The sequence below is a fragment of the Aquarana catesbeiana genome, linkage group LG12 (genome assembly GCF_042186555.1).
Source record: "Aquarana catesbeiana isolate 2022-GZ linkage group LG12, ASM4218655v1, whole genome shotgun sequence".
NCBI lineage: Eukaryota > Metazoa > Chordata > Amphibia > Anura > Ranidae > Aquarana > Aquarana catesbeiana.
The window spans coordinates 25025317-25038258 of record NC_133335.1 but is presented as its reverse complement, the minus strand read 5'-3'; the positions used below and the strand labels follow the sequence as shown (position 1 = coordinate 25038258).

The following is a 12942-nucleotide window of genomic DNA, read 5'->3' as shown; positions in this document are numbered from 1 at the left end:
CCCCTACAGTCAAGCATGGTGGTGGGAGTGTCATGGTCTGGGGCTGCATGAGTGCTGCCGGCACTGGGGAGCTACAGTTCATTGAGGGAACCATGAATGCCAACATGTACTGTGACATACTGAAGCAGAGCATGATCCCCTCTCTTCGGAGACTGGGCCACAGGGCAGTATTCCAACATGATAACAGCCCCAAACACCCCTCCAAGACGACCACTGCCTTGCTAAAGAAGCTGAGGGTAAAGGTGATGGACTGGCCAAGCATGTCTCCAGACCTAAACCCTATTGGGCATCTGTGGGGCATCCTCAAACAGAAGGTGGAAGAGAGCAAGGTCTCTAACATCCACCAGCTCCATGATGTCGTCATGGAGGAGTGGAAGAGGACTTCAGTGAACTCCATGTCCAAGAGGGTTAAGGCAGTGCTGGAAAATAATGGCTGCCACACAAAATATTGACACTTTGAGCCAAATTTGGACATTTTCGCTTAGGGGTGTACTCACTTTTGTTGCCAGGAGTTCAGACATTATTGCCTGTGCGTTGAGTTATTTTGAGGGGACAGCAAATTTACACTGTTATACAAGCTGTACACTCACTACTTTACATTGTAGCAAAGTGTCATTTCTTCAGTGTTGAAAAGATATAATAAAATATTCATAAAAATGCGAGGGGTGTACTCACTTTTGTGAGATACTGTATATAGTCCTATTATAGACTTAAAAATCCATAAAGTGCTTCATCACGATGAATCATAAACTTCAGTGATACGTGACACCACCTCCACCACCAGGGGAATTTCCAGCTCACCTTAGGGGGAGACCCCACTGGGTCCAGTCGTGCCTTTAAGATAATAGATCTTAGATGTGCCTGGCAGGGCTGTGTTGTTGTGTTTGGTCTCTTTAAAAAACTTCTTGGATAGAAAGGACCGGCTCCTCTCTGTATTGTTTCAGAGCAAAAGAAAGGCTTTTATCGCGCAAAATTGAAAGAAGTCACGTGATCTGTGACACAACACGTCGGGAGGAGTCGGAGGCGTCACTTCCGGTGTCGCAGTTACCCTGTAATAGTAGTGAGGAGGAAAGCCTTCATTATCACTATTGATATTATTAACCCTGCTATATACAAGATGATTTCTTTGTGAGTGGGCTACTGTTACTTTTTAAATAAATTCACTTGTTTATGCAATTTTGCGCGATGAAAGCCTATCTTTTGCTCTGAGACAATACAGAGAGGAGCCAGTGCTTTCTATCCAAGAAGGTTTAAAGAAACCAAACACAACAACACGGTCCTGCCAGGCACATCTAAGATCTATTACCTTAAAGGCACGACTAGACCCAGTGGGGTTGCCCCGTAAGGTGAGCAGGCAATTTACCTGGTGGTGGAGGTGGTGTCACGTATCACTGAAGTTTATGGTACATCGTGTTGAAGCACTTTATGGATTTTTAAGTCTATAATAGGATTATATATATATATATATATATATATATATATATATATATATATATATATATATATGGGACTTCATATATCCATTTTATGTTATTTACAATATCAATCACACATCAAGGTTGGTTTATCACTTGTGTTTGTTTCATGCTGCATTCTATATATGATTAATTGTCACAGCATTTTTGGAATAAGCACACCATTCCCCAAAACTGTTTACTTGAAGGAAGACAACTCCACTTTCTTTAAAACCTTGTACCAATAATTGCTACACAAGTTACGAAGTACTTCGTTGTTTTTAAGAATAATCCTTCAACCTCAGTCTGTAATCTTATTGGTGTTCTAAAGGTCTCTTCTTTCCAAACACGGCATCTTTACACTGTAACACCTCCAGGAATCTCATTTCCTGTTTGTACGATTGGCTCGCTGCCTTTCTCAGACGTCTGCACAGAGCATAAAGTCAAATGACAGTCATCCCCCGGCAGTAGCAGAATCAACAGTTCTAAGATACTTTCAAAGGGTTGGTTTACTGACCGCTCAAAAAGGTCTGAAGGTCTCCTTTCTCTGTGAACTCTGTGACAACGTAGATGGGATCCTGTGCGGTACACAGTGCGTGCAGTTTGGCGATATTCCGGTGATTTAGTGTCCTTTGAATCTCAATTCCACTAATGAAGTTGTTGCTTTTAAAAAACTCTGTAGGGTGACATGGAGAACAGGATAGTGGAATAACGATAGGATCTGAGCAGACTCTTGTAAGACAAAACCATTCTGGGCCACCCGGCCCCGTTCATCATAAGCTACTCGTGGCTGGATTAAAACAATTAGCCCACCAAAAGTAATGTTTCCCATAGGCTTGAATGGAACCATTCCCCGATTCTCAGTATACAGATCATTAAAATCTATTGGCAGGTGTAGCCAGCGCTGAACACATGTTCATTGGGCAGGATATAGATGGCAGAGGAGGTGACAGCCCCCCGGAACAGATATGTAGGGGGAAGAGGGGGTTGAAGGTAATATTAGGCAAGTCATACTGAAGGTACAGCTATCCTTAACAGGCACGTGGAGCTCTAATGCCAGGCTTGAACACCACCCTTGCTGCCTATCACATTATTTAAACAGTTGGCAGTATTAAGATGTGTTATTACAGCCAACAATCAGATTCAGCCCAGCCTTGTTAGTTTGAATGTGATTGGTGATGCATGAAGTCGGTTTCGGGGAGTACGTTCCCTATATCCTCTTACTAAACCTGTGAGATGGCCTGTGTTATGCAAGTCAGATAAAAGGTAAAAGCATACCTTCCAACTTTTTGAAATGGGAATAAGGGACACCTATCAGCAAAAGTATGCAGGCATAGGACACACCCCTTGCCACGCCCCCTTAAAGGAGAATTGTACAAAAAACAAGATTGGTTAAATCCACAAGTGCTTTTTTTACCACTACTATTCCTTTATAATGGCTTTTGGAATTTACAAATGCAGCAATTTAGAAATCAGATGAAAGGTTTAGCACTGGGAAACATTTTTTTATAGATAAAAAGTGCATTTTATATACAACTATAGAGATCAGACCAAAATGAGGGACAAATGAGGAGGAATAAGGGACAGATGGACATTGCTCCAAATCAGGGACAGTCCCTCGAGATCAGGGACAGTTGGGAGCTATGATAATAGGAATGAACTGCTGACTTTAGTACATCATGTGTTTGCTGGAAAGAATTGATGACTTTAGGTTGCTAATACCAGCTATTCACAAACCTTCAGATATGGTCTGGATGAGAACTTTCCTCCCTCCTTCTGCCCAGTATCCCTCCCAGAGGCAGATCTCGGAAGCCCCTATCTTATTGCTTCTGACTTTTGTCACCAATGTGAAATCTGACGAGGGTCGTTCCCAGGTGTCCTCACTGAAGCTGTTAACCTACCAAGACAAAACACCTGTTATCAGTAAACATCAACTGTATGTCAACAATAGACTTCTCTTATTTTCTCCCTGTTAAATATACCATTTGAATCATTTTGTTACATCTTTGTGATACATGCAAAAAATGCCCGTTGATCCTGGCGGAAAACTTGTGAGCTGATAACTTCCCGTAGTAAGCTGACAACGCTGCACTTGATTCTCAAACATTGTTACCACCCTTCCCTGATCTATCCTAGACTAGAGAGCTGGGGATGAGCGACCTGCCCTGGGTTTGGTTTGAGCAGGGTTCGATGAACTTCTGAACAGTTCAGATGCCAAACTCGAACCCTACTAAAATGAATGGGAACTGAATTTATCAACTTATAACAATATGTTACAACAGCCTATAAAAATGCTAATTTTCTGGGCTAATAGGCATGGGGATGTCAGAAATAGCACAGGGGGTGGGCACTGCCCTAGGGATCATATATCTATGCAAAAAACAAAATCTTTAAAAAATTCCATTCCGCAAGAAGCAGTGAATTTTTTTTGAACGCTTAACCACCTGCAGACTGCCCACCGTACATTTACTGCGACAGGGCGGCCGTTCTGTGCCAGATCACGTACCTAGTACGTGGGCTGACACTTCCAGATCTGGGGCACGTGCGCGCCGCCGGTAACCCACTCCCACTGTGATCACACACACATCGGGAGCCTAGTGGCGGGTACCGCAAACTCGATTTCCGCTGGCACCCACTGATTACACAGGACACAGGCAGAACTATGTAAACAAGGCAGATTGTCATTCTGTCAGAAGGGAAGGTACTGATCCTGTGTTCCTGCAAAGCAGAGACAAGGATTCATGTCTTCCCTAAGGCCCCTTTCACACTGGGGCGGTGGGTGCGTCGGCGGTAAAACCCCGCTATTTTTAGCGGTGCTTTACCGCCAAATTCGTGGCTCTATTCAGCCGCTTTTACCCCCCCCGCTAGCGGCCGAGAAAGGGTTAAAACCACCGCAACCAACACTATGCCAGCGTATAGGCCGCGCTGCCCCATTGATTTCAATGGGCAGGAGCGGTGTATACACCACTCCTTCACCGTTCCAAAGATGCTGCTAGCAGGACTTTTTTTAGTATCCTGCCAGCGCACCGCTCCAGTGTGAAAGCCCTCGGGGCCTAAGTCAAAGCACCTCTCACACAGTGAGTAAGCACAACCTAGGCACACAGTTAACTCTTTGATCGTCCCTGATGTTAACCCCTTCCCAGATAGTGTCATTAGTAAAGTGACAGTGCATATTTTTTAGCACTGATCACTGTATTAGTGTCACAGGTCCCTAAAAAATGTCAGGTGTCCAATCTGTGTAATACAATATCGTAGTCCCACTATAAGTCGCTGATCGCCTCCATTACTAGTAAAAAAATATAAAAATAATAAAATACATATAATAATAAAATAATTAATAAAAAATACAACTACCCCATAGTTTGTAGACACAATAACTTTTGCACAAACCAATCACTATAGGCTTATTGGGATTTTTTTTTTTTTACCAAAAACAGGTAGCAGAATACATATTGGCCTAAATTGATGAAGAAATTTGATTTTTTTTATAGCAGAAAGTAAAAAATATTGTTTTTTCAAAATTGTCAGTCTTTTTTTGTTTATAGTGCAAAAAATAAAAACCGCAGAGGTGATCAAATACCACCAAAAGAAAGCTCTGTTTGTGGGGAAAAAAGGACATCAATTTTATTTGGGTACAGAATCGCACGACTGCGCAATTGTCAGTTATAGTAACGCAGTGCCGCATCGCAAAAAAATGACCTGGTCATGAAGGGGGACAAATCTTCCGGAGGTCAAGTGGTTAAAGAATAAGTCTACCCTTTAACAAAAAATAATAAATGCAAATTTTTTTGCAGGTAAAAAAAATGTGCATTTATTATTTTTTGTTTCTGGAGCCTCTAAAGCATTGCACCAGTGATCAGCAGATCGCTGGTGCCATGCAGGTCTCCTGCAGATCTATCAGTGTGCCCATATATCAGGTATAGGGAAGCAGATACAACCTGACAGGTAGAGAGAATGAACTACCTTAGCGCTCCACATCAGCAGGGTAGTTCATTGAAAACTACAAGCCAACAGCCGCAAAAGCTGCCAGAGCTTGTAGTTTTCCATTTACAGAGCTCTGTGAATGAGTGATATGGCTGAGCCTCTCTTGGCTATGTTTTTTTAAAATTGTAACAGCTAGTGGGTGGGGGGGATCTTCGCTAGCTGTCAGATTGGTGAATCAGGGGGTTGCGGAGACATTCCCTGAATATGGGTGTAACATGTTATTAAAAATCCTTTTTACGAGACTTCCTCTGCAAACTTTTACCTATAGGTAAGCCTATAATAAGGCTTACCTATAGGTATTGAAAATATCTCCTAAACCTATACAGTTTAGGAGATATTTCCAGTGCATGCAGCCAGTGACATCACTGGCGCATGCAATCTGAAGGAACGGCCCACGGGTGAGTTCCTTCTGAGCCCGTGCCATGAACAGCAGCTCCGGCGAGCATGCGCGGGCGTGACATCATCCCAGCTCCGGCCAATTACAGCGCCGGAGCCCGCGAACCCGGAAAAAGCCCTGGGAAAGATGTCGGCCGTGACAGCGGTGTGTGGGGACCGCTGCAACAGCTTCGTTTTAAGGTAAGTATTTCATAATATATACAAGATTTTATTAATGAGAATGGTATCCTTAGCAGTACTCAGCATAGTTTCAGGGAGAATCGTTCTTGCCAAACCAATCTATTAACCTTCTATGAGGAGGTGAGTTGCCATCTAGATAAAGGAAGGCCCGTAGACGTGGTGTATCTGGATTTTGCAAAAGCAGTTGACACAGTTCCCCATAAACGTTTACTGTACAAAATAAGGTCCGCTGGCATGGACCATAGGGTGAGTACATGGATTGAAAACTGGCTACAAGGGCGAGTTCAGAGGGTGGTGATAAATGGGGAGTACTCTGAATGTTCAGGGGTGGGTAGTGGGGTCCCCCAGGGTTCTGTGCTGGGACCAATCCTATTTAATTTGTTCATAAATGACCTGGAGGATGGGGTAAGCAGTTCAACCTCTTTATTTGTGGACGATACTAAGCTAAGCAGGGCAATAACTTCTCCGCAGGATGTGGAAACCTTGCAAAAAGATCTTAACAAATTAATGGGGTGGGCGACTACATGGCAAATGAGGTTCAATGTAGAAAAATGTAAAATAATGCATTTGGGTGGCAAAAATATGAATGCAATCTAATCTATACACTGGGGGGAGAACCTCTGAGAGAATCTAGGATGGAAAAGGACCTGGGGGTCCTAGTAGATGATAGGCTCAGCAATGGCATGCAATGCCAAGCTGCTGCTAACAAAGCAAACAGAATATTAGCATACATTAAAAAGGTGATTAATTCCAGAGAAAAAAACAATAATTCTCCCGCTCTACAAGACTCTGGTCCGGCCGCACCTGGAGGATGCTGTCCAGTTCTGGGCACCAGTCCTCAGGAAGGATGTACTGGAAATGGAGCGAGTCCAAAGAAGGGAAGCAAAGCTAATAAAGGGCATGGAAGATATTAGTTATGAGGAAAGGTTGCGAGCACTGAACTTATTCTCTCTTGTGAAGAGAGGCTTGAAAGGGGATATGATTTAAATATACAAATACCGTACTGGTGACCCCACAACAGGGATAAAACTTTTTCGCAGAAGGGAGTTTAACAAGACTCGTGGCCACTCATTATAAATTAGAAGAAAAGAGGTTAAACCTTAAACTACATAGAGGGTTCTTTACTGTAAGAGCGGCAAGGATGTGGAATTCCCTTCCACAGGCGGTGGTATCGGGGGGGGGGGGGGGGGGCATCGATAGTTTCAAGAAACTATTAGATAAGCACCTGAATGACCACAACATACAGGGATATACAATGTAATACTGACATATAATCACACACATAGGTTGGACTTGGTGGGTTTTTTTTACCTCACCTACTATGCAACTATGTAAAATAATGAGCTAGTACAGTATGCCTTTTGTCTTGCAGGTTTTTTTTTTTTCCCAGAGGTTTACAAGTGCAACATTAAAAATGCCCAATTCCTTTATTTATCATGGCCTCTGTGATGTACAGAATGTGCTGCAGCAGTACTGACATTTAAAAAGGAAAAAGTGTTTAAAATTGCCAGCAAATGATGATAATGTTTCCTTTCCAGCTTTAAAAAAAAAAAAAGAAAAGCGACCCATCCAAGGGCCTGCTATGTATTTTGAGGGGGTAGGGGGTCTGTGTGCTGTTTTTTCGGCAACACCTGGCTCAACAAAGATTGGTTTCCCAATCGATGTTTGTCAGAGGAAGTGGACCAAAAAATCGTCAGCAAAACAGCACCTACATTTAATCCTATGCAGGCACTGTTCAGGTATTCAGTCAGCCGCAGGTCCCAGTTGTCTGAATACAAGAGTCAGCCGGGTAGGTTCTTTCTTCTGTGCTGATTACTATGGATGGCAAAATCTATGGTGCATAGCCAGCTTAACTCTCCAGTTTCTACCTTCTATAACAATTTTGAGTGCTCTGACCCTGATAATAATGAGGAGCAATTGCACAGACATGAGATCTAAAATTCACATTTCTGCACGCGTACCTGCCGGTTACTGGCCCCTGGATACCATTTAATGAAGAACTTCAGGAAAGATGTCTGTATTTAAAATCCGCTTGCTTCCTAATAGTTAAGTGTAATCTGTTTTCTTGAGTGCCAATAGTAAAGCTTTCTCCATGCCCTGGCGCTACAACAGGAGCAGCAGCTGCACTACACACCTCTCCCCTCCTCTGTCCATTCACAGAATAACTTTTATTTTGTGAATATGTTTACAGAAAACAGAGCATTCTGTGACTGATCAGGAGGAGAGGAGGGGCGGGCAAATGATAGGACAGCTACCTTGCATGGCGGATCTCCACCAGCCACCATACCAGTACTGCTTTGTCTGATGCAACTTCCTCCCCTGACTTGGGTGAAATACCCTGCTTACTGCTTACGATCCCTGTATGTGCAGAGAGCTTTTTGCAATTTGGCTACACCTACCTCAGTTTTGCCGAGCGTAACATGACATTCTGTTGGAGCATGCCATTCTCATACATTTTTCATTTCATTTTTATATATGGTGACCATTTATGTCTAGCATCCTTTCCTTCCTGAAGAAGGAAAAGACAAATTGTTCTGAAACGCGTTGGGTCCAGCTGTGAACTCCTTGCATCACCTGGGCGGCTCGGTGCTCCAGCACATTCAGTGATTTAGGTGCTCTCTTTTCTTACATGTGTCATCATGCTACTTATGTTTTTATTATGTGATGTGTATTTGCCCTCCTTGGGCTATGCCTTTTTAGAATTGTAAACCAATAAAATTTTGTAACATTTTGTTATACCTTCACTTACTCCCTTAGTCTGCCTGTAAAGTCCTCATGGGGTAATTATTTGTTCTATTTGGACAGCTACTATGTAGGAGACCTGAATATTTTCTGACAGAGCACTGGAAATATAGCAATGGCTATACTATCAGTGCTCAATAAAACTGTAATTTTTTTAATGAGGTTGTGCTTATATGTAAAAGACTATTTTTTCAAATATCTCTTACGTTAAGAAATGGTGTGAGTGGTAGGCAGTCATGATCTTTTAGGTGATAGCGGTAATAGTGGACCAGATCGTGGATGCAGGTAAAGAATCTTTCTTCAAAGATGTAGACTTTTCCTGAATCTTCTTTCTGGATCTTGTAATGGAGGACCTCTTTGTTCCTTCGTACTGGAGGGAAGAAAGGTGAGCATGTCCAGTTAAGTAGGCCTAACAAAATTTGAGTAGGGAAGAATTACAATTTTTGTCACATGATTTTTTTTTTCTGTCTGTGGCCCCATTAGGGAGATTTAGCCTCACTTCTTGTCCTTGTGACACCTATACTAGAAATAAGGGAAGCCTTTGTTGCTGGTAGAGGAAGTTCAATCCCTTCTGCACTCCATTCAAAGCCATTGTTTCAAATTTTTAGGGACTCTTTAACAACTTGACGGCCACCCGGGGCAGTGTGGCTCCCGTTCTGGGATGATGTCATATGACGTCGTCCCAAAACGGCCGCTCTCGCGCGCCCGCGGAGGCATGCAGTGCAGCAATCGTGGCCGCGCCGTGTTGCTAGGACATGGCACGACCCCGATCCCTGTAAAGAGCCGCGCCCGCGGCTCTTTAACCATGTGATCAACTGTGTCCAATCACAGCTGGTAATCGGCGCTCCTCGCCTCACACTGACAGAGTGTGTGGCGAGGAGAGCCGATCAGTGGCATCTCCACGCAGGCGACAACAAAACATGTAATCGGGGCACTGATCATATCATCTAATATCAGTAAAATTAAAATAACAATAAAAATGGCATAAATCTTTCCCCTATTTTGTAGATGCTATAAATTTTGCGCAAACCAATCAATATACGCTTATTGCGATTTTTATTACCAAAAATATGTAGAAGAATACATATCGGCCTAAACTGAGGAAAAAAATAGTTTTTTTTTAAATTGGGGATATTTATTATAGCAAAAAGTACAATATATTGTTTTTTTTAAAATTGATGCTTTTTTTTTGTTTATAGCGCAAAAAATAAAAACCGCAGAGATGATCAAATACCACCAAAAAAAAGCTCTATTTGTGGGAAAAAAAGACATCCATTTTGTTTGGTTACAATGTCGCACGACCGCGCAATTTTAAGTTAAAGCGACGCAGTGGCGTATTGCAAAAAATGGCGTGGTCATTGAGCGGCCAAAGCTTCCGGGGCTGAAGTGTTTAAAAAAATCACAGTCTGTCCCCTTTTTAAGCATCTTTACTCACCTGAAAGACAATATCCTGGGTCTTTGCTGGGTCGGACTAGGAAAGAACCATCCATGTTTGGTTCAGATAGGAGGAGGGTCTCCGCCTTTGCGTCATCTATTTCAGTAAACCAGCTAGGAGGACAAAAATGAAATTAGCTGAAGCAAACCAACAGGAAACCAAATCTATATATTGAAACCATCCAGTTGAATGTGATGAATTATTGGGAGTTTACAATTTGTTAGTACAGTTTGTCAGCACATTTAGGCCTTGTTTAGACTTGTGGGGTGGTAAAAACACACCCTCATCCACCCCCCTCATGGCATTCAATCGAATGGGTCTTTAACAAAACATCCCACACTCCGCTTGAGTGCTTTTGTCATATACCGCTTCCTTCCAGTCTGAATATAGATATCACATATTCCAACCACTGACAACCACAAACAAGACAATACTCGTTTGGTTGCTCACCATGAACTGTTTATTAGAACAAGAATACAGTCTTATATACAGTTGAAAAGGAGGTTCCCCCCCTCCTGTTCATATTACTCTAACAATACACCTGTAACTAGAAACATAAATTAACATGAGCTAATTAACTAATCCCTTGAAGCAGCCGGTGTGAATCTGTGCCCAACTGGCCATTGTGATTAATCAGGATTTCACTACATGGCAGACTTGTCACCAAGCTTCACACAGTAGATTATACAGTATCATAAGTATAAACACAGGACACCTTCTCACAATAGCAGGAGCTCCAGTAGGAGTCGGCCCGTCTCCTACATTGTACAGAGGCCAATGTGATCAACTCTTTCAATTAACATGTTGAGTTCAGAATCAAACAAACCAAGAATAGTCTTTATATATATCCTGGGAGATATTGTGGATAAATAGTACTGTCCCATTTTGGGTAATCCAAGCCATATTTTCTCAGTCACCCTGTGCCCCTAATGGACACAGGGTGACTTAGACATAGGAGGTGCATAGGGAGCTGAAACAAGGGTTTCCCAACTTTTCCAAGGGATTCTGGGTTCCACGGGCCCTCCCGTCACAGGGTCCATGCTGCAACCACCCCACAACCTCTGCAATTGCGTCACAGTGGTGTGGGTTCTTAGTGGTAATACTGTTGGTGAAGAGGCAACATAATGCCTTTTCATCACCTGTCAACCGTCTTCTTAAAAGTGATCCACAGCAGATCACTCTATCGAGGGTGATGACAGTGTAAAGAGCCCTAAATTAGAACAATTTGTCAAGGAAGGAATGGCGCCCAAGACATATAGCGGCAGAGTACAAGATAACCTTAGATGTGTTCCATTAACTTTCCACAAGCTACCCATCATTCTATTATCTTCTAAGAGGAGAATTGTTCTACTATCCCCCAAGAGAACCTGTTTCACGATGTAGAAAAGCTAGGACAAGTTAGCGTTAGTTGTTGGGCTACAATCAGCATAAGGGCCCATATTGGCGCGCTTCAGCTTAAGACACTTCTGAGATCATCCAGAATTCTTTGGTGGATGCATAAAAAAAAGAAAAAACACAGATCCTGTGCAATAAGAAAAGGTGTAACATTCATTTAAAGAAAAAAGTGGCAACCTTGCACCTATGACTGCTGCAAAAGAAGACCGGCTCCGATGTTCTTAATGATAATCCTCTAAAGGGATGCAGGCTCTGTCAGGATGGGGGTCCAGAAAGCAATGCAACATGTTTTGAGGGTATTCCTGCTTCATGAAGAACAATGGAGCAGTGACACCACAAGAGCTGGCCACTGGCCATGGCATGCTGGCTTCTTCTGGACTGTTCTAAAATTTTTATACTACTAATGGCCGTGATCAACGACTTATAATGGGACTGCGGGCAATCTAAAACTAACTGACGCTGCGGGGAACTGACAAACTCTCACTGACATTACCAGTGACATTAATACAGTGATCAGTGCTAATACTGTACACTGTCACTGTACAGCGATTAAGGGGTTACATGTGTACCTAACAATGTGTAATGTGTGTAAAGTGTGCTGCTTTTTACTACAGATCTCTGTTTCTGATCTTTGCTTTGCTGGGATAGAAAGTTGCTCCTTCTGTACTGAGCTCTGTGTTGATTGTCAATGTTATATGGATATTGGTGGGCCTAGAGGATACCCCGCTGTAGTGGCACCCTCTCCAGGACTGCTTGGCCTAATGGCTTGATGAACAAAGGCCTATCCTCTGTTATTATATCAGTTCTTGTTTTCATAATACTGAATTTTGTCTACCTTGTAGGCTAATTTTTGTTACCACTATCAATGCTGGCCCCTACGTGGGTGGAACGATAGCATGTTAACGACTTGTTAAACTGAAAAAAAATTATTGAAACAGAAAAGCTAAGCTATTGTCAAGTCCAATCTTTTTTTCCTTATAATTTTTATCTGGAACTTTATACATTTTTGTATTAGAATCCTCTTAAAGTTTTGAGGTAGAGGTTTTATAAAAATAATAATTCCTTTTTTTTTTAATAGCAAGGTTGAAATCTGTATCAGCCCCTAATACAATGGGCAAGACCACAGCAGCAAATAATGAACTGATCATGATGTAGACAACCAATACTACTATCAAGTTCTATCCGTCTTTGGTGATGGTACTTGTAACTTTTGTTTTGGAACATTAAGAGCCGGTTCACACAGGGGCGACTTGTCAGGCGACTTGTCAGCCTGACAAGTCCCGCTCCATTCAGTACAATGGAACCATTCTAATAGGAATGACTCAAGTCGCTCCGACTTAGAAAAAGCTTCCTGTA

The 12942-nt window shown here is 42.5% G+C and overlaps 1 protein-coding gene across 1 annotated transcript in view; it reads right to left on the bottom strand.

Moving 5' to 3' along the window:
- The window catches only part of LOC141114010 (protein-tyrosine kinase 6-like), a 38871-nt gene extending 28575 nt beyond the window's left edge, over positions 1–10296 (bottom strand). The window contains exons 1-4 of the mRNA XM_073607431.1: positions 10192–10296; positions 8963–9126; positions 3192–3351; positions 1972–2130 (exon numbers count right to left, since the gene is read on the bottom strand). Coding sequence (XP_073463532.1) covers positions 1972–2130; positions 3192–3351; positions 8963–9126; positions 10192–10246 — 538 coding nt within the window. The 5' untranslated portion in view covers positions 10247–10296. The remainder of the gene's footprint in view (positions 1–1971; positions 2131–3191; positions 3352–8962; positions 9127–10191) is intronic.
- Between the last annotated feature and the right edge of the window lie 2646 nt (positions 10297–12942).